The 25,377-nt window shown below is 43.6% G+C and overlaps 1 protein-coding gene across 1 annotated transcript in view; it reads right to left on the reverse strand.

Annotated features, from left to right (window-relative positions):
• The window catches only part of LOC121272058 (protein mono-ADP-ribosyltransferase PARP6), a 95,280-nt gene that overhangs the window by 21,134 nt on the left and 48,769 nt on the right, over positions 1-25,377 (reverse strand). The window contains exons 15-19 of the mRNA XM_041178468.1: positions 19,867-19,934; positions 7,530-7,578; positions 4,836-4,948; positions 2,734-2,806; positions 365-434 (exon numbers count right to left, since the gene is read on the reverse strand). Coding sequence (XP_041034402.1) covers positions 365-434; positions 2,734-2,806; positions 4,836-4,948; positions 7,530-7,578; positions 19,867-19,934 — 373 coding nt within the window. The remainder of the gene's footprint in view (positions 1-364; positions 435-2,733; positions 2,807-4,835; positions 4,949-7,529; positions 7,579-19,866; positions 19,935-25,377) is intronic.

Consider the following 25,377-nt stretch of genomic DNA (forward strand, 5'->3'; position numbering starts at 1 on the left):
TAGATTAAAACAGCATCCAGTGAATTTTCTTTAAAAGCTGATGTCTTTTGTTGCAAAGAGTAATTTCACTTCTTAAATTTCTCAGTGTTTTTGTACTGCTTGCAGGCTTTTCTTTGGCAATGATAAACCACATAACAGATGAGTGGCTGTTTGTGCTGACCCGAAATGGAATTTACTACTCAGAAGCTCAGTAGCTAATCCAGAATAGTACAGCGAGGGACTGCTGTGATAAGTCCTGCATTTGTTTCCACAGCGGAGTGAATCGAAATGGCGGACCATTTGAAAAAGAGGAGGAGTTATATTTAAGAGCTGATGACAAGACTAAACTCGCTTCGGGGCAGCTGAATTGAGAAAACTCACTTACCTGAGTATCCAAAAGAAATGCTGGAGATTGGGCTGAGATAGATTCCTTTGCCATAGGCTGCACCGTGCAGCTTGTAAGAGACAGCAGTGTGATCGTTATGACTATAGATGAGCAAATACTTGGACTGTAATCAAAGGCTTAAGTATATCACAATATTTGCATGGACAGCAAGCTGCATGGAGTATGAACGTCATGCTTTGTACGCTGTAAAGCATAAGGAGCTGTGACCAAAACAAAATTTCTCAGGAGGTGGGGGGACAATTGTTCAAACTAATTATTCCCTATTATTTATAAAAGGGTAAATTCCACTGTTCCCTGCTCATGACTTCTCCTTTGCTTTAATGATCTCTTCATTATTATTTGGAAACCACAGTGAACATATTTAATCTCACCACCAGCTGGTAAAAGGGCTTCAAGCTCAAACTCAGATGTTATAAGTCTGCCCTCTGGCATGCCATTATGGATACAGCCTTTAGCCATCACAGTGTGTGTGCAGTTCTGTTCCTATATCCTTCTCGCTCACTACAGTCCTTCCCACCTTCACAAGACTGCTTAAGATCTCATTCTTTGACCATTGATTTGGTTACATCTGCCAAGACTTCTCCCAACTCCTGCACTATTTCCAATCCCTAGTATCAATTTCTCTAGAGCAGGGTTGGGGGTGGGGGTGTGTGTGTGTGGGGTGTGGGGGAAGGGGGTTTGGAACAAGGGGAGGGTAATCAAGCAAGAGATACAGCCATCTCACCCTGATACAGGTGCACTTCCTGTCAACTGACTTCAAGGCAAGTTGACAACGAGTGTTGTCATATCCATAGTTCAGACTCTTTCGCCTGTCTCCCCACCAGCATGTGGTTGGGGCAAAAAAAAACAGGGAGGCTCTGGAGCTGGAGGCTCCTCTAAAAGGTAGCAAGTTGGGGAAAGAATCAAAAAGGAAAGTAATGATTATTCAAAAGCTAACTTATTAAGCAGAAAGGGAATCTGGCCTCCAAGTAAACATCGTCTTGACAATTGGCCGGTTATATTAGGTTGCACTTTCAAACTTTATTCAAAGGGATGTTTAGAACTGCAACATGGAGCAGAACAGAGCACACAGCTTGGATTAAACACCATATGGAACATAATTAAAGTAGTAACAAATCTGGCATAGAAAACACTCAGTGGGTGCGAACCTCTTGGGAATTATTTAAATGCACTGAGAGTGTGGAAAATCCAATTCTCTCTACAAGATACTTAACATCTAAGAATGGTGCTAATACCCATGTGGAACCCCTAATTGATCAAGCAGAGCTAGACAAAGATCAATAGGGAACTTCAGCACTTGGCATCAGGCCAGTTTACTATTTAAAGGCAGTCACAAGGTGGACGTGGAAAGGATGTTTCCTCTTGTGAGTGAGTCCAGAACTAGGGGCCACTGTTTTAGAATTAGGGATTGCCCTTTTAGGACAGAGATGAGGAGAAATGTTTTCTCTCAGGGGCTGTGTGACTTTGTAAGCTCTCTACCTCCGAAAGCAGTGGAGGCTGGATCATTGAATATTTTTAAGGCAGAGGTAGACAGATTTTTGTTAGGCAATGGAATCAAGGGTCATTGGGGATAGATGGGAACATGGAATTTGAAACACAAACAGATCAGCCATGATCTTGTTGAATGGCGGAGCAGGTTCGAGGGGCTGAATGGCCTTCTTCTGCTCCTGTTTCGTATGTTCATATGTAACTACACCCTAGGATTAGCCATTGTGCCAATCTGTCATGTTAATATGATCATGTTTAAATCATAGAAGTTTACAGGGTAGAGGTGGCCATTCAGTCCATCGCATCTGTGCTGGCTCACTGAAAGAACGATCTACTTGGCCCTAGTCATTTGCCCTTTCTCCATACCATTTCATTTTCTTGTTTTTCAAATGCTTATCAATTTCCTTTATAAAAGTGACAGTGGATCTGGCTTCAGCTGTTTCTGGATGGACATCCCATACCCTGACTGCTCTCTATATTAAAAATAAAGTTCTCCTGACCTCTCCATTCATTCTTTTGGCGACCTTAAAATGTATCTCTCCTCTTGTTAACTTATTAACTAGTGGAAATAAACTACCAAGTCAGTACCCTTAGTAATTTTGAACATACTGATCAGATCCACTCGTAACCATTTTTCCAATGAAAGGTACCCCAATTTCTCCTTTATGACTAAAGCCCTCCATCCCTGGTATTACCTTAGTAAATCTCTTCTGCAATCTCTCCAGGCTTGTTATATTCTTCTGAGAGCAGGGTGGTCAAAACTGACCGCTATGTTCTAACTGCCAGAATGCTCTGTATATCCTTGAGACAATAGGGACGCAACTGATATTCTTTTATCCCATTCATTAGGGAATACTTACTTGCAATTTTGTATAAGATGCATTAACTAGGCCATTTCTCAGAATAGAATGCCAGTTCTCAATGTGTGAGCCACTGTTAAAGAATAAAAGAGAGTCAACCTTTAGCACAAGTTTATTAGGTAGCAAAACGCTTCAATCCTCAACACCGCTAGAAAATAATAGCATTGCTTGTAGCGTTTCTCCACCTTTAAGAAAACAGACACATCACATGTTCTGGGGTAGTAACACGGAGAGGCAGATGTCAAAAGGCTTTTTAAGGTCCGTTGGTTACAGTCTTGCCTCGGAGTCAGCAGGTTATAGGTTCTAACCCCACTCCAGGACTTGTGCATATAATCTAGTTTCAGTTCAGCACTGAAGGGGTGCTGAATTGTCAGAGTTGCTATAATTTGGCTGGCATGATAAATCCCTGTCCCCGTGGATGTAAATGACCCCAGCACACTATGTGAAGAAGAGGAAATTCAGCAGATGTCCTGGCCAAGGTACAGCAAAGAAATACGCCATTTGGCCCAATGCTGCTGTTTTGCTCCACATGAGCCTCCACTCACCTTAATCGTCTAACCCAATCAACATATCATTCTACTCCTTTCTCCCTCACATGTTTATCTAGCTTCTCCTTAAATACATCTCTGTTGTTTACCTTAACTACTCCATGCGGTAGTGAGTTCCACACTTGGACCACTCTCCCGGTTAATTAGATGGTCATTCATCTCATTGATGGTGGGATCAGTGCACAAACTTGTCTTTACTCACATAACAAAAGTGGCTGCGCTTCAAAAGTAATTCACTGGGTATGACATAAAACAAGTTGGATATGCTGAGATTGTGATTCGGTGCTTTATAATTGCAGGGCTTTGCTGAGGTACCGCAACTCATTGTACAACATGTTGCACATTTATCATCATGGATTCATTCTCTGTGTCTTTTAATTGGTATCAGAGGTCGGCAGCCACTTTCCCTGATCTTGTGAAGACTGATACTGCAATTTGTAAACCTCACAATAGCATCTCTGGTCTGGTTTCATTGAACTAACAGCAACCTCTCTGTTTACTGCAAGTAGTGCTGCTAATGGATACTCGAAGCAGATGCAATTATTTCAATGTCATTTTCTCATTAGAAATGCTACAAAGTTAATGGTTCAGTTTGTGCCTGTCTGCATGATTTTCCCTGCGTATAGCACACTGTCATTAAGTCACATTGCACTAGAGCAGGCCACTCCGCTCATCAGCTGAGTCTTCCAATGAGTGGCAATCACCATTAGGCACTCCGTCCCTTTTCACTTACCCTGGGCCGGAGCTGCACATCCCTCGCCCGGACTTCCGACCCCGGCCTGCAGAGAAACGGGCAGCACGGCAGCTCTGGGAGTCCCTTCTGAGCAATCTGGGGAAGTGAAGCCATACCACCTTCCCACCACATTAAGGAGGGTTAGGGGGAGGGCGGGGGTGTCAATCGCAGTGGGGTTGGGGGCTGGGAGTCAGTATCATAGTTACCCAAGTGGTCTTTAACCCTTCTAACATGTCCTGGCTAACTAGTGTAACTACTGGCTAACTACTGTAACTACTCTGCTGACTAAGTTGGAACCATCCAAAGCCTCCAATTTAAGTTGGAGTTTCAGAGGGCTCGGGGACATGGTCATTTCTCAACAGAAGTTTAAGCTTCCCAGGTAATTCCCGTGCAGTCCTTAGGTGGGGAATTTTTGGGGGGTGGGGGCTGTCCCCCAGTGCATCTTCTGGTTACTTCATAAGTACAAAGGCCCTCACTTTCAGGGGAATGGAAGATCTAGGCCACCATGTCTATGCCAACTCTTTGAAAGCGCTATCCAATTAGTTCCACTCCCCGGCTCTTTCCCCACAGCCCTGTCTTTTATTTTCCTTTTCAATTATTTATCCAATTCCCCTTCTGAAAGCTATTATTGAGTCGGCCTCCATCATCCTTTGAGGCAGGTGCTCTCTACATCGTACAACTTGTATCATTTAAAAAGGGCTGCACCCAGGGGTATGTGAAAAAATAACAATCAAACGAGCTATTTTTGGAATGGGCTCTTTGTTAATGGTTTTGTTTGTTCTCGTTTACTAAGTCAACAAGGCAAAAGTTCTGAAACTCACTGGAAAGCGAAGGTGCTGCCGTAGAGCTTCTTAGCTGTGCGGAAACGAGCTTCCTTGGCTGGGGGGCTGCTCAGTAGGAGGAACTGATGCGACGTGTGCATGAATTTCAACTGCTGTGAAGAAAAAGACATGGCAGGTTCACGCAGTCACAGTATTGCTGAGCTCTCTTTCCCCCTCACTCACCGACCTTGACTGATGAGGAATCTTTACACATCGAGCTCTTCCACTTCCAGTCTCCTGAAGGTGCTGTCTCTGTCCTGGAGTATGGCTCTCCGCCACCTCATAGACCATCTTAGTGGAAACATCCCAAGACGAGCTAGATAACATCCACATATAGGCAATTTCTGGCGGTGATAACTGGACTGAAGCTGAAAGCAGGAATCCTTGCTGATTTTTTTTCTCCCCAGCCTAGGAGCAGTGCAACACAACTGCTGCTCTGCTGGGCTCTGCTAGCTCACCACAGACTGAGAATTCAACCTGGGACTTCCTGGTCTGTGTTGCTCCTTACTACAATAGACAATATCTCAACTAACCAGGCAAGTGTAGAGTTTTTAAGATGCAAAGTAAAGTATGTTTCAATGTCTCAGTCACAAACCAAATCCCCTTGTAATCAGTGTGGTAATTTGGAGATATTCAGCTTTTTGACACTGAAGTCTTCACTGGGGAAGTTATCAGGTTTTTCTTCACTCCATATTTTCTGGAGTTGATGCTCCAAAAATTTAACATCAGACACCAAACTGGTTGAAATAATTGGCCGCAAAGTTAAAATGATATTTTTCAATCCAGTTTGAAGTTTCATTACGGGCTAATTTTCCCCCACCACATGCCCCCTGGCACTACAAATATTTCAAAATGTTGTGATATTTAATTCCACCATTGGCACAGATACAGGCTTCTGCATTGTGACACAGGGAACGAGAGAGTGGAGATGTGGCCAAGGAGCTTCACAATAGGATGTCAAACACAAAGCTCAATCTTGAAATCTTTCCACGCCATTGCACCATGGTCCAGTGGGAAGGTGGCATAAGGATGGCACAATGCCATCGATCTTAGATAAATAAGGAAATAGCACCAGCTTGTGGTTCACAAAATGCAAGCTTTTGGAATTTCTTCCGGCACAAACTATCATTTGGGGATTGTCAACATTCCTTCTGGCTGCTCACACATGCCTTGTCGCAAAATAGAATCAATTTTTAATGACTTGGTGCTGCAAGTGGCATTTAACATTGGCAGCAATATCTGCTCAATTTATTCTATGTTGTGCATGACACCTGATGTGGCAACAATATTAAGGTCCCAGGAGCTACAGTGATGATGTGCCTTAACCACATAGTTTAACTTGAGCTTCATTAGATAAGGCTGCCAAGTTCACAATGGGAATGAATGCCAACCTGAAGGCTGCTTCAAACTGCCTTTTATTTTACTGGGGTATTGCCTCCTTGTAAATCTGCTCATTTTGGGAGAGAAGCCAAAAGTTGTCATCTGAATAACTTCAGGCAATCATGGTGCATTCACTTTGTTTAGAGGTAATTATTTCCTCCAATATTGGTTCTTACTACAATCCCAAAGCTGCCAGTCACCTAGCGATTCTCCATAAGCAGATGTTCCCTGGATTTCGCCCTTTTTTTTGGGAAGTGGGCCTAAGGGGGAGTGGCCAATTGGCCCCCTCACACCTGCAGCCACATCTGGTGTTCTCCCCCATCAGGAGTGACAAGAGACGCTGAATAGGTCCCAGCTGTGCGTTCCTTCACAATGTTGAGCACTGGAATCCCATTGCATTTCCAAAGACTCCAACTTTCTTTTCGTTAAGGAGCTGATGGATGGACTTACCAAGTGGGACACCTTACCCGATACAGTGGATCACAAAGCAGTTGACTGCACGCAGAAACCCAGGAGATTTAAGCCACAACCCACCCTCCACTCCAGGATTTGCTGGGGTGACACTGGTGAACAGAAGTGCTATCTTGAGGAAACCCTAGACCCAGATATCTCGAGGATATTCAATTAAAGAATATCACAGTCTGATCGTCATAGGCCAGCGACACTTTGTAGTTGATCAGGAGAGCACCCATTGCAAACCTTCGCCAGTCACTTCTCGCCAGGGCAATGCCACCTTCAACATTAGTTAGATAGCAGGCTGTTTAAATGAAGGGGATCCCACTCAACCTGTTCAAATGCACATACTTTATCCAATGGTCATGCAGTCAGGTGAGCAGATTAACTGTTCTGATGAAATATTAACATCCAGAAGTGTGTACGGTTTCTCTCTCCACAAATGCTGCCTGACCTGCTGAGTATTTCCAACACTTCTGCTTTATTCCAGATTTCCAGCATTTTGTTTTAGTCCAAAATGCTACTCCCCTTTTAAATGATGCCATATGTGGGGCGATATGATAAATTTAGTCAAACTTTATTGTAATGTGCCTTTAAAAGCTTAACAGCATGTCATCACTTTAAAGGAAGTGTGTCACGTGATCCAGCCTCAGTTTCACGTCGACCTGGAGACAGAACACAGATGCACAGCTCTGATGCCTTCAAGCTTTCTATCCATGTATATCCGTTCACATGTCTCTAGAAGTAATAAGTGAGCCCACAGTGTGTTTGCACAGTCCCATATAATGGATTGGCCTTTATATCATTATAACACACATGACAAATTTGACCAACATTATTCAATGGAATGAAACCACTTACTCTGCTCAGTGGTAGTTTCACAATGTGTGACCTGTTGCTCGAAATAATCCTAGAAAATAAACATAAAATATTGTGTTGCTAACTTTCCATGTTTTTCCCAAAACCAAATTTCTCCCCATCTCTCCCACGACCTGATAAAGGGCTAAGATTAACGATTTGTGATTGGAAACGTTATGCTGAAAGCCATGCTAACATTGGCAAGAGTAGGTTTCTACATGCTTACTGATAGTTTGTTTCGCTGCAATGGACTCCAGTCCTTTTTAAAATGAAACTGCATTTATATAGAGCCTTTCACAATCGCAGGATGTCCCAAGGTGCTTTAACAGTCATTGACATGCTTCTGAAATGCAGCCACTGTTGGCAAATTGGTTTCTCAACCGGACACAGCTTTTTTCTAATGTAGTTCTATTGACGGACAAATAAAGCAGTCAAAATGGTGGTGGGATGCGTCAGCACTGGAAATCAGCCAAGCGGCAAGTGTGACACTTGGGGCTTGTCCCGCTCCACCAGTGAAAGTTCAGCAGCAACTTTGTTCATGCGCATAAGCTGCCAAAATTACAGGAGCCAAGTGGGAGAAGCTCCAAGGAAATTTCCAGCAACTGAGACCAAATTCCAACTCTTTATGGTAGGCTGTGAGAAGCACACCATCTGTCATGGGATGTCACGTACTGCATGCTTACTGATAGTTTTATTCACTGCAATGGAATCTGAAGGCTGAATTTCCTATCTAGTGTACTCAGGGAGATTGGCACTTGCAAAAAGCGTTGGTTGGAAAGTTGCATGTCCACATTGGCCCAGTTTGCTCTTTTAGTCGTCTCGGTCGCCTATCACCCCTGTGCTCACTGACCTACATTGGCTCCCGGTCAAGTAACGCCTTGATTTTAAACTTCTCAAGCTTGTTTTCATATCCCTCCATGGACTTGCCACTCCCTATCTCTGTAATCTCCTCCAACCCCACAACCTTGCAAGATACCTGCACTCCTCTAATTCTGGCCTCTTGTGCATTCCCAATCATAATTTCCCCACCATTGGTGGCCGCACCTTCAGTTGTCTAGGCTCCAAGCTCTGGAATACCCTTGCCACACATCTCTGCCTCACTTTGCTCCTTCAAGATGCTTCTTAAAACCTGCCTATTTGACCAAGGTTTTGGTCATTGGATCTAATATCTCCTTATGTGGCTCGGTGTCATACTTAGATTTATAATACTCCTGTGAAGTGCCTTGGGACTTTTCATTACATTAAAGGCGCTATATAAACGTAGGTTGTTCTTGTAGATGAATGGAGAATGAACCCCAAGGTTTTGGGGACACTGGCCATTCTTTATGGTGGTGACAACAGTCACTGATTTTCAAAAGAAATCCCACCATGCAAAGCGCTTTAGAGATGTTTCATTGCGACATATCACCATATAAGTACAAATATAGGCCAAAATCTTTCAGGTGGGTTTGGCGGGAGCAGGTGGGGGCTGTCGGATATCTGGCTGCCGCCCGCGATCGGCTCGGCTCCGCGATTTCACGCGGGCGCAGTTAAGGCCCACCCTGCATGGATCTCGCGAGCGGCAGCGCTGAGGGCAGCCTGTGCGGGCGGCGGGGGGAGGGAGGGGGAGCCGGGTCCAGCGCGCAGTTCACACATGCGCGCAAAAGAGCACAGAGCTGCCTCAGGGAGGCTGAAGCACTTGTTTAAAAAATACAACAAAAATTTAATGAAACATGTGCCCTTGTGTGACTGTGTCACATGAGATGGAACATGTTTTTAATTGCAAAATAAAGTTTTCATTTAATGTGTATTAGCTTTAGGAAACCTCATCCCGCCTGTGGATGAGGTTTCCTAAAAAATGTAAAGGCCGCTTGGCCTTTTCGCCTGCCCGCCAACTGTAGGTTGGGCGGGCAGCTTAAACTTCAAGTTAATTACCTAGTTAATGGCCTTAACTGGCCTCCCAATTATCGGCGGGCACGCAGCTGACTCCAGCGCCGCTCGCCGAACAAAACATCACGCGAGTGTGCGCTGATGTCGGGACACACGCCTGACATCATCGCGCATCATGTTATGTTCGGGCGTGTCGGGCGTGTGCTCACACACCAAAGGTAAAATTCTGGCCACAGTTATTTCCTAGCATTTTAAGTCCAGGGTCTGGCACGTGGCTGTGACATCAACTGCTAACCTCATCTGTCCCCTCCGGGCCACACTTCAGTTACCCATTGTATGAATCCAAGGTGCAGCATTGTAGCTGAGTCAAAAATCTCCGAGTTAAATTAATAGTCGGCAAATGACATTTTAAATTTCAGGGTGGTGGGCAGAATGCAGCTGAAATGCCTGACTTTGGATCCATGTCCATTTTATATCTGAAATAAAATGTGGCACTGGGTCTTCAATGTCCCAAGTGTAGGCAGGATATCTGCCAGTGCTGCAGGGGTAGAAAATATTTGCTGGAATGAGAAAACGGATTGGTGCGCATATTTTCACTGAAAGTATTTGAAGCCAAATTTATAAGAGATCTCGTGGCAGGAAAAAGCAGGGGAGTGAAACTAATTGGAGAGCTCTTTCAAGAAGCTAGCAGAGGCCTGGTGGGCAGAATGGCCTCCTCCTGTGCTGTAGGGTTCTATGATTTCTGAGATGACACAGTAAGCCTGGTTTGATTAGACAATAATAAACAAAGCTTCTTTTATCTATTTCAGGTAGATACAAAACAGTTGCAGCAGATTTCTTACTCCTTGGGCTGGATTTGACAGAGCTCTGTAGTCCCTGACCCCCCGGCTAATAAGTCGGGGAGGGCGGGGTGGGTGGGTAATGAACACCGGCAATCCCAGCAGCTCGCTAGGAGCAGCATTAAATCGCTTTAAGGTGAGGCTTGTACCCCTTTCTCAGGAGGAAGACCTGCCTCAAGAGCTGCCAGCCATTCAGGTCAGTGCCAGCTGGGGGCAGTGGCCAGTGCTGGGACCATAGGCAGTCCCACCACGCCAAGGAGCCCAGGTAAGCCTGGGGTTGGGGGGGGGTCTCAGTGAGGTGGGGGGACAAGGCGGATGAGGGAGGTTGGGAGGCAGGGTTCAAGAGGCCATTGGTGGGAGGTGGGGAGTGGAAGGGTTAAAGAGTGAAGATGGCCTTGAAGTGGGGCTGCCTCTAATGGACTCAGGAGATCGGCAAAGGAGGCTCCCCACTTGCCCAACACAAGCCTGCGCAGCTAAAACTGTTAGGTGTGGGCAGTAAAATACCACCAGTGGCAAGATGAGGCCCATAAGTGGTTATTAACTGGCTGCCTGATGTCCCCCCTGCTCCTGTAAAATTTCAGACAGGGCTGGGGGGAGGGGGACGATGGGCGGGCAGGTAGGGGACAGAAGACCAGCCATTGGATTTTACATGTTCTTCACCTTCAAAACTGCTGGCCGAGGAGCCCCAAATCCAGCCCAATGTCGAGCTGTAAACTGACCACCTGGTTCCGATCACCTATTTGCTCCATCACTAAGGCGTACCACCTCCATCTTCGTAAGTCACCTGACTTCATCCCTGCCTCAGTTCTTCAGCTGCTGAATCCCTCATCCTTCATTCCTCTAAACCTGACGATTTCAATGCTCTCCTGGCCGGCCTCCTATACTCTACCTTCCTCAAACTTAAGGTCATCCAAACCCTCTGCCCATGTCCTATCTCGCGCCAAGTCCTGCTCACCCACATTGGCTCCCCATTAAGCAATGCCTCAATTTTAAAACTCTCATCCTCATTTTCAAATCCCTCATCCCTCCCTGCCAGTGTATTCTCTTCCAGTTGCACAACCCTCTAGAGGTGTCTGTGCTCCTCCAATTTTGGCTGCTTGGGCATTTCTGATTTTAATCGCGCCGCCATTGGTGATTGCACCTTCAGCTGCCATGGCCCTAAGCTCTGGAGTTCCCTCCATAAACCTCTTCCCTCTCTACCTTTCTCCCCTTCTTTAAAACACTTCTCAAAACCTAACTATCTTACCAAGTTATTGGCCACCTACTCTAATATCTCCTTATCTGGCGTTGCCTTATAGCGCTCTTATAGGGCACCTTGAGACGTTTTGTTGAGTTAAAGCACTCTATAAATTCAATTTGTTGGTGGCTCAATATCTATATTCTTGTTGACCCTTGTCAGTCTTCCATAGATTCTAAGCTTTCAAACAGTTAGTTAAAAGCAGCCTGCCAACATGTTTTGATGAATCTTTCATTAAGTCTCACCAAGATGCTGAACTCCAACTAATCAGGGGGTCTATATAAGAGTCAGGCTTTTAAAACTGCACGGTTAGTAAGGGATGCATGGTCAGGAGACTATGCCTGAGTGAGATGGAGACAGAGTGAGTAGTGGGGATTCAGGGGAAAGAAGTGAACCCGTAATGGTTTTTACTATTCATTCATGGATATGGACATCGCTGGGTAGGCCAGCATTTATTGCATCCCTAATTGCCCTTGAGAAGCTGGTGGTGGGCTGCCTTCTTGAACCACTGCAGTCTATGTACTGTAGCTACATCCAGAGTTCTATTGGGAGGGGGGTGGGGGGAGTTCCAGGATTTTGGCTCAGCGACAATGATAGTACAACAATATATTTCCAAATCAGAATGGTGAGTGTCTTGGAGGGGAACTTCCAGGTGGTGGTGTTCCCATATGTCTGCTGCCCTTGCCCTTCTAGATGGTAGTGGTCGTGGGTTTGGAATGTGCTGTCTATGGAGGCTTGGTGAGTTCCTGCAGTGCATCTTGTAGGTGGTACACACACAGCTGCTTCTGTGTGTTGGAGGTGGAGGGAGTGAATGTTTGTGGATGTGGTGCCAATCAAGCGGGCTGCTTAGTCCTGGATGGTGTCGAGCTTCTTGAGTGTTGTGGGAGCTGCACTCATGCAGGCAAGTGGGAAGTATTCTATCGCACTCCTGACTTGTGCCTTGTAGATGGTAGACAGGCTGTAGGGAGTGAGGAGGTGAGTTACTCGCTGCAGCATTTCTAGCCTCTGAACTGCTTTTGTGACTACGATATTTATATAGCTAGTCCAGTTCAGCTTCTGGTCAATGGTAACAGGATATTGATACTGGGGGATTCAGTGATGGTGATGCCATGGAATGTAAAGGGGCGATGGTTCGATTCTCTCGTCGGAGATGGTCATTGACTGGCACTTACGTGGCATGAATGTTACTTGCCACTTGTCAGCTAGCTTGATGGACAATAAAGAACCCCCACCAATGTTTGCTCCCCCTTGCTGTTTCTTAGCTTCACCCGAACCAATTCTACATCTTGATCCTTTGATCTAAGATCCTCTCTTATGAAAGTACTGATCTCGTCCCTTATTAAGAGTGCTACCCCATCTCCTTTTCCTTTTTGCCCATCCTTCCTAAATGCCAAATATCCTTGGATATTCAGTTCCCGACCTTGGTCATCCTCCAGTCATGTCTCCATAATGGCATTTTAAATCATACCCATTGACCTCAGTTTGTGCCCTCAAATCATCAACCTTTTTGCGAATACCACGTGCATTCAGATAGAGTGCCTTTAAATCAGCTTTTTTAACATTATTCTCTATTCTGATCATATTTGATGCTTGTCTGTGCTTCGTCTGTCTTCTATATTTGCTTTCTACCTTTCTACTTCCTTCTACCAGTTTTGCTTCCCTTTAGTCTGAGCTCATTTTGTTTCCCATCCCCCTGCCAATCTAGTTTAAACCCTCCCCAACTGCATGAGCAAATCTCCCTGAGAGGATGTAAGTCCCAGTCTGGTTAAGATGCAGCCCGTCCATCTTACACAGGCCTCACCTGCCCCAGAACCGGTCCCATTGCCTCAGAAATCTGATGCACTCCCTCCTACACCAGTTCTCCAGCCACACGTTCAATTGCTCAATACTCCTATTTCAATGCTCACTAGCATGTGGGATTGTAAGTAATCCTGAGATTACTGCTTTAGAGGTCCTGCTTTTCAATCTCCTCCCTAGCTCCCTGAAATTGTTTTCAGGGCCTCATCCCCCTTCCTACCTAAGGGAGACCAAACATTGGTGGGGGTTGTTTATTGGCCACCAAGCCATACTGCTAATGTTGGACATGGTATAAATCAGGAAATCAGATGCATGTAATGTGGATAATACAGTAATAATTGGCAACTTCAATTTACACATAGACTGGGTTAACCAAATCAGCACTAATCTATAGAGGAGGAACTCCTGGAGTGTGTACGAGATGGGTTTCTGGAGTTTGTTGAAGAGCCAACTAGGGATTGGGCTATTTTGGATCTAGTGTTGTGTAATGAGAAAGGGCTAGTTAATAACCTTGCTGTAAAGGAGCCTTTGGGAAACAGTGACCATAATATGATTGAATTTTGCATTAAGTTTGAATTCAATATAGTTCATTTTGAAATCAGGGTCTTAAATCTGAAGGAAATAAATTAGGAAGCTAGAAGGGGCAAGTTGGCTCTGGTTGATTGGGAAAATATACTAAAAGATTTGGCGGTAGACAGGCAATGGCTAGTATTTAAAGAAATACTACATAGTCTACAAGAGTTAGAAGCATATATAAGTAGCCAATTTAGTGCAACTTAGCACTCAAGTGCAATTTAGAAATAGAGTGCTGGAGTTGAGCACTTCAGGGAGTAGGGGGAGGAAGGGAAAGACGTGTTTGGCTGCTTTTTCCTAAACATTTTCAGCCTCCAAGAATTGATCCTCACTCTGCTACAGGAGAAGAAGCTGGTTAATTGGTGAGTGCCTGGTAAGTGATTAAGGTTTATTCTATTCCTAACACTCAAAATAGTATATCTTGAGCGAGAGGTGAGCCAGAGAGGATAAAAGCTGCGGATTGAGAGGCCTAACCTCAGAGAGACCAGCGGCAGAGTGACATCACGAACCACAATGTGATGCGAATGCAGGGAAAGCAGCTGATTGATGAGTGGGATTGGTGAGTATTCCTAGTCTTTAAAGTAAAAGTAATGCCTTTAGTTTGTGTTTAGGTCTCTAGTCTTTTTTTTCTCTCTTTTTCTTAAAAATAGCTTGTTAAGTTTAAGATCGATACTGGTGTAAAAATAAATTAATTACAATAAAGTGTAAAGAGCAGGGATACTAGAGTAATTAATTAATAAATTAAATAAAACACAATAGCGACGGCAAGACGATTGATGTGTTGCTGCTGCAGCATGTGGGAGCTGCTGGACGCCAAGGTGATCCAGAGTGAACACATCTGTACCAAGTGTTTGCAGCTCGAGGAGCTTCGGATCCGAATTAAAAAGCTGGGCTCTGAGTTGCAGGTGTTGCGCCACATCAGGGAGGGGGAAAGTTACCTGGACACTCTGCTCCAAGAGGTGGTCACACCCCTCAGATTATGTAATTCAAATTTGGTCTGTGATCAGGGACAGAAGGGTGTGAGTGCAGGTGAGGTGGGTATGGGGACCCAGGGGGTAGTGTTCAAGGAGCCTCAGCCCCTGCAATTGTCCAACAATTACGAGGTTCTTGCAAGCTGTGTGGGTGAGAGCGGAGACTGCGAGAAGGATGAGTGAACTGGCCATGGCACAGGGGGAAAACGGTATCTTTCTCCCTAATTATACTGTCCCCTACCATTACTACATTCCTATTTCCTCCTCCAGTGCTGTGGTCAGTTCACTCATCCTCCTCTGGAGAGAAACTTGGAGGGGGGAGGGGAGGGATCCAGTTGTCATCACCAACACTGGTACCAACGACATTGATAGGACTAGAAAGGAGGTTCTGCTGAAAGAATTTGAACAGTTCGGAGCTAAATTAAAAAGCAGAACCACCACGGTAATAATCTTGGGATTACTGCCTGAGCAAACTGGTAAATAAAGTCAAGGAGTTAAATGTGTGGCTCAAAGATTGGTGTGGGAAGAATGGGTTTTAGTTCATGGGGCACTGGCACCAGTACTGGGTTAGAAGGGAGCTGTTCCGATGGGACAGGTGTCACTTGAACTGTGCAGGGACCAGTGTCTTGGTGAATCAAATAACTGGAGCTGTAGAGAGGGCTTTAAAGTAAATACAGGGGTGTGGTGGTGGGGAGGTTCTGGAGAGGAGATATGTACACTTACAAAGCAAAAGGATATGGCAACATTGCAGGGCAGCTATTTAGGTAATGATACCCAGGGTATGACGGGAAGGGACAGTGTACAAACATTAATAAAAAGCAGCAAATAGGGTCAAAGGGGGAAAGAATCATTAAAAAAAGCAAAATTAATGGCTCTTTACTTAAAAGCATGTAGCAGTCGGAACAAAATAAATAAATTAACGGCACAAATAGAGGTTAATGGGTATGATCCTATAGCCATTATGGAGATATGGTTACAAGGAGGTCAAAGCTGGGAACTAAATATTCAGGGGTATGTGACTTTTCGAAAGGGCAGGCAGGAAGGAAAGGGTGGTGGGGTAGCTTTGTTAGTACAAGATAGAATAAGTAAAATAACAAGAAATGATCTTGAATTGGAAGATGTAAAATCCATATGGGTGGAGGTAAGAAATAACCAGGGGAAGATGACACTGGTGGGAGTAGTCTTTAGGCCCCCTAACAGTGGCTATACTGTAGGACAGAGAATAAATCACAAGATAAAGAGGGCATGTAAAAAAGACAGTACATTAATCATGGGTGACTTTAATCTTCATGTAGATTGGGAAAATCAAATTGGCAGAGGTAGCCACAAGCCAGAATTCATTGAGTGTATTCGGGACAGTTTCCTAGGACAATATGTTGTGGATCCAAACAGGGATCAGGCTATTTTGGATCTGTTAATATGTAATGAGGCAGGTTTAATAAATTATCTCAGAGTAAAAGATCCCCTAGGAAACAGTGACCATAACATGGCAGAATTTAGCATTCAGTTTGAGAGTGAGAAACTTGGGTCAGAAACAACTGTGCTAAACTTAAAGAGGGGTGATTACAAAGGAATGAGGGCAGAGTTGGCTGGAGTGGATTGGGAAAGGAGTTTAGCAAAATATATGGTTGATGAACAATGACAGACATTTAAGAAGTAGTTCATGAGTCACAACAAAGATATATCCCAGTGAGGAAGAAGGATTCTGGGAAGGGGATACACCAACCACGCTTAACCAAAGAAGTTAAGGATTGTATCAAATTGAAAGAAAAAACATATAATGTGGGAAAGATTAGTGGTAAACCAGAGGATTGGGAAAATTTTTAAAACCAACATAAGATGACCAAAAAAAAACGAAGAGAAGACAATAAACTTTGAGGGTAAACTAGCAAGTAATATATAAATGGACAGTAAGAGCTTCTTTAAATATATAAAAAGAGAGAGGCCAAAGTGAATATAGGCCCCTTAGAGAACGAGACTGGGGAAATAATTATGGGGAACTAGGAAATGGCAGAGGAGTTGCATCGGTCTTCATGGTAGAAGACACTAATAGTGTTCCAAAAATACTAAATAATCAAGGGGCAAAAGCAGGGGAGGAAACAAATACAACAACTATCATTACAGAAAAAGTACTAGGGAAACTAATGGGGATAAAGGCCGATAAGTCCCCTGGACCTGATGGGTTGCATCCTAGGATATTAAAAGAAGTAGCTACAGAGATAATGGATGCACTGGTAGTAATCGTCCAAGAATCCTTAAATTCTGGAAAAGTCCCAGAAGATTGGAAAACTGCCAATGTAACACCCTCATTTAAAAAGGGAGGGAGACAAAAAACAGGTAACTATAAGCCAGTTTAACATTTGTCATTGGGAAAATGTTACAGTCTATTATAAAGGATGTAATAGCAGAGCATTTAAAAATACATAATCTAATCAAGCAGAGTCAGCATGGCTTTATGAAGGGGATATCATGCCTAACAAATTTATTAGAATTCTTTGAGGAGGTAACAAGCAGGATAAAGGGGAACCAATAGATGTATTATGTTTGGATTTCCAAAAGGCATTTGGTAGGGTACTGCACATGAGACTACTTCATAAGAGCCCATGGTGTTGGAGGTAATATATCAGCATGGATAGAGAATTGGCTAACTAATAGAAGACAGAGTTAGGATAAGGGGGGCATTTTCAGGATGGCAACCTAGTGGAGTGCCACAGGGATCAGTGCTGGGGCCACAGTTATTTACAATATATAATAATGACTTGGATGAGGGAAGTGAATGTACTATCACCAAGTTTGCGGATGACACAAAAATAGGTGGGAAAGCAAGTGGTGAGGGTGACACAAAGAGTCTGCAGAGGGGTATAGACAGATTAAGTGAGTGGGCAAAAACATGGCAGATGGAATATAATGTGGGGAAATGTGAGGTTATGCTCTTTGGCAGAAAGAATAGAGGAGCTGAATGTTATTTAAATGGAGAAAGACTGCAGAAAGCTGCAGCACAGAGGGATTTGGGGATCCTCATGCATGAATCACAAAAAGTTAGCATACAAGTTCAGCAGGTAATAGTGAAGGCAAATAAAATGTTGGCCTTTATTTCAAAGGAAATGGAGTTTAAAAATAGGGAAATCTTGCCAAGACAACACAAGGCACTAGTTAGACCACACCTAGAATACTGTGAACAGTTTTGGTCCCCTTATCTTAAGGAAAGATATACTGGCATTGGAGGCAGTCTTGAGAAGATTCACTAAGTTGATCTGGGGTATGGAGAGATTTTCTTATGAGGAGAGGTTGAGTAGGTTGGGTCAGTACTCATTGGAGTTTAGAAGAGTGAGAGGAGACCTTACTGAAACATGTAAGATTCTTAGGGGGCTTGACAGGGTAGATGCTGAGAGGTTGTTTCCCTTTGTGGGAGAGTCTCGGACCAGAGGGCACAATCTCAGAGTAAGGGGTCGCCCATTTAAGACAGAGATGAGGAGGAAATTCTTCTCTCAAAGGGTAGTGAATCAGTGGAATTCTTTACCACAGAGGGATGTTGAGGTTGGGTCATTAAGTAGATTCAAGGCTGAGATAGACACATTTTTAATCAGGAAGGGAATCAAGGGTTACGGGGAAAAGGCAGGAAAGTGGAGTTGAGGATCATCAGATCAGCCATGATCTCATTGAGTGGTGGAGCAGGCTTGATGGGCGAAATGGCCTACTTCTGCTCCTACATCTTATGGTCTTTTTATAAGGTCCAACACAGTTGGAAGCTAGTAAATAAAATTAGAACGCATCGGATTTGGGGAAATATACTACTATCAATTGAGAATTGGTTAACAGACAGAAAGCAGAGAGTAGGAATAAACGGATCATTTTCAGGATGGCAGACTGTTACTGGTGAGGTACCGCAAGGTTCAGTGCCAGGTCAATGATTGCTCACAATCTATATAAATGATTTGTTTGTGGGGACCAATTATAATTTTTCCAAATTTGCTGATGACGACAAACTAGGTGGGATGTAAGGTATGAGGAGGATGCAAAGGGGCTTCAAGAGGATTTAGACAGGCTCAGAACATGACAGATGAAATATAATGTGAATAAGTGTTGTTATTAACTTTGACAGAAAAACAGCAAGGCAGAATATTTCTTAAATAGTGAGAGATTGGGAAGTGCAGGTGTCCAAAGGGACCTGGGTGCCCTTGTTCATGAGTCACTAAAAGTTAGCATCCAGGTGCAGCAAGCAATCAGGAAGGCAAATGATATGTTGGCCTTCATCACAAGGGGATTTCAGTACAGGAGTAAAGATGTCTTTCTGCAGTTATATAGAGTCTTGGTGAGACCTCACTGAGTATTATGCACAGTTTTGGTCCCCTTATCTAAGCAGAGATATACTTTCCATAGAGGGTTTGCAATGGAGGTTCACTAGACTAATCCCTGGATTGTTTTATGGGGAGAGATTGGGGAGACTGGGTTGGTATTGCCCGGTGTTTCGAAGAATGAGGGGTGACCTCATTGAGACTTACAAAATTCTTACAGGGCATGACAGGGTGGATGCAGATGAGATGCTTCCCCTGGCTGGTGACATAGTCTCAGGATAAGAGGCAGGCCATTTAAGACTGAGATGAGGAGGAATTTCTTCACTCAGAGGGTGGTGAATCTCTGGAATTCTCTACCGCAGTGTGCTCTGGAAGCTCAATCACTGAGCATGTTCAAAACAGAGATCGATAGGTTTCTGGAGACTAATGACATCAAGGGATATGGAGATAGAGCGGAAAAGTGACACTGGGGTAGATGATCAGCCACAATGTAATTGAATGGCAGAGCAGACTTGACTGGCTGAATGGCCTGTTCCTATGTTGCTGGATTCATTTTGCAACTGGGCACAGTTCCCTTTCATTTATGTTACAATTATTGTGAGATGGCTGGTAGTTCAATCTTCCTGTCCTCAAAAATACCTTTCAATACACAAATAGATGGCATGCATCGTATGAGTGGAAAAGATGTTAAGCAATATAATGGCACTATGTGTGCAATATGAAAAGGCACTACACAAACACACAATAATACTGAGATACCATTGCAGCAATGGGTGAGCCAGAGGGTCCAACTTGTCCATTTGTTTTTTGATTTCCAGGTATGATCCCTATAAGAGATATGACAAGTAGTTAATCTCATAGGGAAACGTTGCACTTTAGCCTCAGTTCAAAAGCAAAATCAATTCCAATCAGAAGATAGATGAGAATGGCAAAGCCCATTCAACCCACCCTACCATATCCATCCAAACATAACCTATACTCCTCCATCACAGCATCCAGTTTCTTAAATGACTGCATAAAACTTTGCTTCCATTTCCCTTAAATGAACTCCCTTATCAGTCCTATATTTATCTTTTGCCAGTTTGAATCTCTGTCCCATTGTCCTCATGGTTTACCTTGAAGTAATGGCCCAGTTTTACGTCTTCTGTACCATTTACCACCTTAGGAATCTCTGAGTGCACCTATTAGTTGTATCCTTTCCATGATGGAAAGGCCAAGATCCTCCACTGGCTCTTCATAATCCAGTGCTCTATTGCTAGGGATTGGTCTCAGCTCCCCACTTGGGCCATCTCCAGGGTGTGAATATTCCCTCTGTTCTTCCATAACTAAAACTGGTCACCTCAATTAAGGTGTAGTCTGACCCGAGCACTGATGTTCTTTGGTTTTAGTACCTACACAGTGCGGCTAGTTGGATACAAATTCAGAATAATGTGTTTCCACCTCTACAGATTAAGCAAATAGCTCTGGGTAAAAGATAGAAAGCCACAGACAACTTGTTACGTGTGATGCGTGCGTGTCCCATTTCCACGTGAAGCCTTTGCATCCCCAGTTAATAAGGGACCTGATAATTGTGGATAAGCAATTTATTTTTATGCACATTTTTGCATAGAAGAAAGACTTGCATTAATATAGCACATTTCATGGCCACCAAACGCCTCAAAGCACTTTATAACCAATGAAGTATTTATTGAAGTGTAGTTAGTGTTGTAAAGTAGGAAATGTGGCAGCTAACTTGTGTTCAGCGAACTCCCACAGACAACAATGTGATAATGACCAGCTAATCTATTTTTTGTGATGTTAATCGAGGGATAAATATTGGCCAGCACACCAGGGATAACTCCCCCTCCTCTTCTCTGAAATAAGTGCCATGGGGTCTCTTACATCTACCCAAGCAGAAAGATGGGGCCTTGGTTTGACGTCTCATCTGAAAGGCAGCACCTCCAACATCCAATGCTCCCTCAGTTTTACAATGGAGTGTCAACCTTGATTTTGTGCTCAAGCCCTAGTGCTTAAAACCAGAGACTTAAGGTTTAGAGGTGAGTGTATTGCCAACTGAATCACAGCTGACATGCTGAAAGAAATGAGCCATTAATGTCATGCATACTTTTAATATAAACATACTCCCCTGCATATGTCAGCTTGGCTCAACTGGTACCATTCTCATCTCTGAATCAGCAGTTAATGGATTCAAGTCACACAGCTCCAAGAAAGTAAGCAAATAATCTAACTTTCACTGCAGTACTGAAAGAGTGCTGCAAGATTGGAGGTGCTGTTTTTTTGTGGGGGTAGGGTCCTGGTTACCTGTGCGGTCGGATGTCAAAGATCCTAAGAGCAAGAGGATGTCCTGCGATTCGTCAAACAACATCACCCTTCTAATAAAGGTTAACACACAATTCGAAAAAGCAAATTGTATGTTAACTTGCTTGTTAAGTTTGTGATTATCTTTTATAAGGATACCCAAATCCCTCAGAATCCCAATATTTCCTAAACTCGCACTCTTTAAAAAAAAAAGTTCTACTTTTCCATTCTTCCTATCAAAGTGGATAAGTCCACACTTTCCCACATTATACCCTAACCAACCTATTACATTTTATGCCACTTTCTTGACCAATCACTTAACTGGTCCACAATCTTTGCAGCCTCCTTACATCCTCCTCACTGCTTACTTTCCCACTTAGTTTTTATCATCAGCAAATGGATTTTTTTATCTCCTTCCCTTCACTTAAATTATTGATATTATCATGAAAAGCAGATTACAGCCACAAATTACTTACAGACATGCTGAGCTTTTTAAGGAGGACCTATGTTTTGTTTAAAGGAAATACAAGCAAAGACACTGAGCAAAAGATGGCTGATAATGTAAAGTGACCACTTGCTGGAAAATTCCTTTATGGATTATACTGACAGACCTGCCTGAGAGAACATGGAATGTCACACCTTCTTCAAGCAGCGACACTTGAAAGGAGATAGGAAAGATGCAAAAGACTGAACTTTAACCTCCTGTGGTTACAGAGACAAAAGACTGATTTGCACATCTCAGCAGTCATCCAAAAATCCATTTATACCTCAGAATGTGTAAGTAGTTCTGATATGAATGCAAGATGACTATTTACCATCATGGGAATACACAGGGAAAAATGGGTAAAAAGTAAATATATTTGGACCGGGGAAAGGATATTTTTAAATTAACCTTGTTGTGACCAACCGAGGTGGTTGAATGAAGAAGGGGAGCCAGCTCATTCCTCCTCACCCTGGGTCATAACAAATTGGGGTCCCATCCCAGTCCTAAAAATTTGGGGATCTTGTCTGGGAATTTAACAAGTGGGGACCTCATCCAGGGACCAGTTGTAACAATATAGGTGGTAAATTGCAACACCCCAGTAGTTACACATCTGGAAATGGCTTGTTTATTTCTCCTCTCTCTTTTCTGTCAGTTCATCAATTCTCAATTGACGCTAATAAATTACCCCCAATCCTGTGAGTTTAAATCTTGTGAAACAGCCTATTGTGTGGCCATCTTATCGAATTCTTTCTGAAAATCTGTGTGTTATATCCACTGGTTCCCCCTTATCTACCCAGCTAGTTACACTCGTAAAGAACTCTATCTAATAGATTTGTTAAATATGATTTCCTGATCATAAAATCTAACCAATCATATTGTGCCCAAGAAATTTTCAACTGCTCTCGTTGGAATTACTGAGGCAAACATCAATCAAATCAATATTGAAAGCTCCTCTGATAGCTCCCAAATGCAAATAAAATACCTAGCTCAGCAAGCAGAGAGGTTTGATCCCCAATTTTACAGTTAGCTCACCTCAGTTGTGTAATTACTATGGGATGCTACAATTGCCTTCAACACCCCTGATCACTATCCAGTGACCTCTGACATAGGTATGTGAAAACTTAAGGTAACATTATCACTTTATTATTGGTTGTGTGAAGTGTATTGACACTCATAGTCAAGGTTCGGATACAATGGATTATTAATTGTGCTTGGTGACAGATAGATGGCTGCACCAGCGGAACAATGTACCAAAGTGACCCTAAGGTTTTATGAGGTGAGAAAATAGGAAAGACGTTTTTTTCTTTTTGATAAAGCCCTCTGGAAGAGCATCCAGACACAAGTGGAAAGAAGAATCAGGTGGCAACCCAATTCACCATGTACAGAACAATCTGGCTTCGGAATTCTTCAGTGTTTTAAACATAAGGAATAAATTATTTCATCACCAATTAGGTTTTCCCCATTTCTTTACAGTTAGGAAGACAGGGTCCCCAGGTCAGAGGGACTGTCTCATCAGCATTTGACTGACAAGTAGTGCAGGGAAAGCACATAAATATTGGCTTCCACACACTTCATGACTCTCAGCATCACTTTAATTTTTATTGTCTGCTATCTTGGTGCTTCCTTTTCCTTCAAAGTTTCTTTCCTCCTCCTTCACTTATTCCACTTGACAGGCTGACTGCCTCTTTTGCTGAGCTGTTAGAAGCTGCAGACATCTGCTTCAAATTTGCTGTCATGAACCTTTAACCAAAATCAAGCATTTTGAGATATTATTAAAGCTCAGAGACGTGCCAGTGACACATCCTACTGTGTCTCGTAGGCAAGAGGCGGGGGGAAAGCACATGCCCTGTTCCACAAGGAACCGGTTCATGAAGCTCATTCAAAATCTAATAAAGCATTTTCAGATACTGAGATAGTGCGTCAGTGATTTGTGTGAATGCAGCTTCTAAGCATCAAAATTGCTACATCAAGATTGAGCCGCAAGTTCCTTGGTCAAATCCATCGAAAATGCTAATCAAACATTTTCAGTTTCTGAGTTGATAAATCATTCTTTAATGGCAGCCAACATGTAGCCTCACAAACTAATATTCTTTTTGCTTCCAAGTTCTGCATCCAAAAAGTACCCACAATCTGGCAATTGGAGGTCACTAAGTAAATAGATGACAAGATGTCCTTTTATTATTTTGGGAGACCATTGGCAGAGCCAATGGTTTATGGTGACTACAGAATTAAAACTGCAGTAATTTTAACCAGCAATTTTGGGAACCCCATTTACAAACCAGTGCATTGGAGTACTGGCATCAGGGTTCTCATCTGCCAACTTGAGAGGCAGTGCGAGATCCTCTTTTTGGGGAGGCCTGCCAAACCACAAGCCAATCAGGCAGTGGCAAGGCCAGCGGCGGGCTTTCCTCTGGAATCTAAACCCCTGGGGGGGCTGGAGTTTCAGCTACCAAGAGTTGCTAGCCACTCAAGAGGTCAGCAGCTTTTGTACTCAGTAGCGCCACTGGAGAGGCCATGGCTGCTGCTGGAATCACAGGTAATGGAGGTCCCAGGATTGCAGAGCATCCCAGGCTGCAAGTATGTAACGTGGCGATTGGGGGGTGGGGGTGCGGGGGTCACAGGGAGAGGGTCCCGGAAGGGGTCAGCAGCAAGGTTCTCATCAGGCGACCTCCTTCCCAATGTCGAATCCCTTGATCAGGTACTGAGTGCCTTTGATTGAGGGATCCCCACGACCATCCCACTGGGAGCTGACAAGCTGGATGCACAGTTTGTAGCTGTCACACGTGCTCCATGGCAACAGCCTGCAGCTGGGTTAACACCAGCAGCGTTGGGATGAGGCCCTTGAGTGGTCATTTATTGGCTACTTAAGAGCCTCAATTGGCATTGAGGCAGGCAGGTCAACAATGGGCTTCCCACCCAGAACTTAATTCTGGCAGGGGCGGAAAGACAGGGGTGGGGGGTGAGTGTCCAGTATGCCATCATCCCACCTAATTAAATGTCCTTCCTGCCACCACAGAGAGAAGAAGATTCCACCCACTGTGTCCAATTTCTCACACAACCATTTAGGAAGGACATGAGGGCTTTGGAGAAATTACAAAAGAGATTTACTGGAGTGATTCCAGGTGAGGAATTACCGATACATGGATAGATTAGTGAAACAGTAGTTCCCCTTTAAGCAGGGAAGGCTAAGAGGAGGTTGGTAGAGATACTTCAAAAATTTAGAGTAAGTAAATAAATAAATCATTTCCAATGGCTGGAGGGTCAATAACAAGAGGACACACATTCAATGTTTTTGGCAAAAAGAACCAGAGATGGTCTGAGGAAAAATACTTTTTTCAATGAGTTCTTAGATTTTGGAACGCACTGCCTGACTGCATGTTAGAAATCGATTCAATAATAGCTTTCCAAATGGAATTGGACATATACTTGAAGGACAATAAGTTGCTCGATTATGGGTATTTTTAAACATTTATTCTTTTACAGGAAGT

Source organism: Carcharodon carcharias, chromosome 32 (genome assembly GCF_017639515.1).
Source record: "Carcharodon carcharias isolate sCarCar2 chromosome 32, sCarCar2.pri, whole genome shotgun sequence".
Taxonomy (NCBI): Eukaryota; Metazoa; Chordata; class Chondrichthyes; order Lamniformes; family Lamnidae; genus Carcharodon; species Carcharodon carcharias.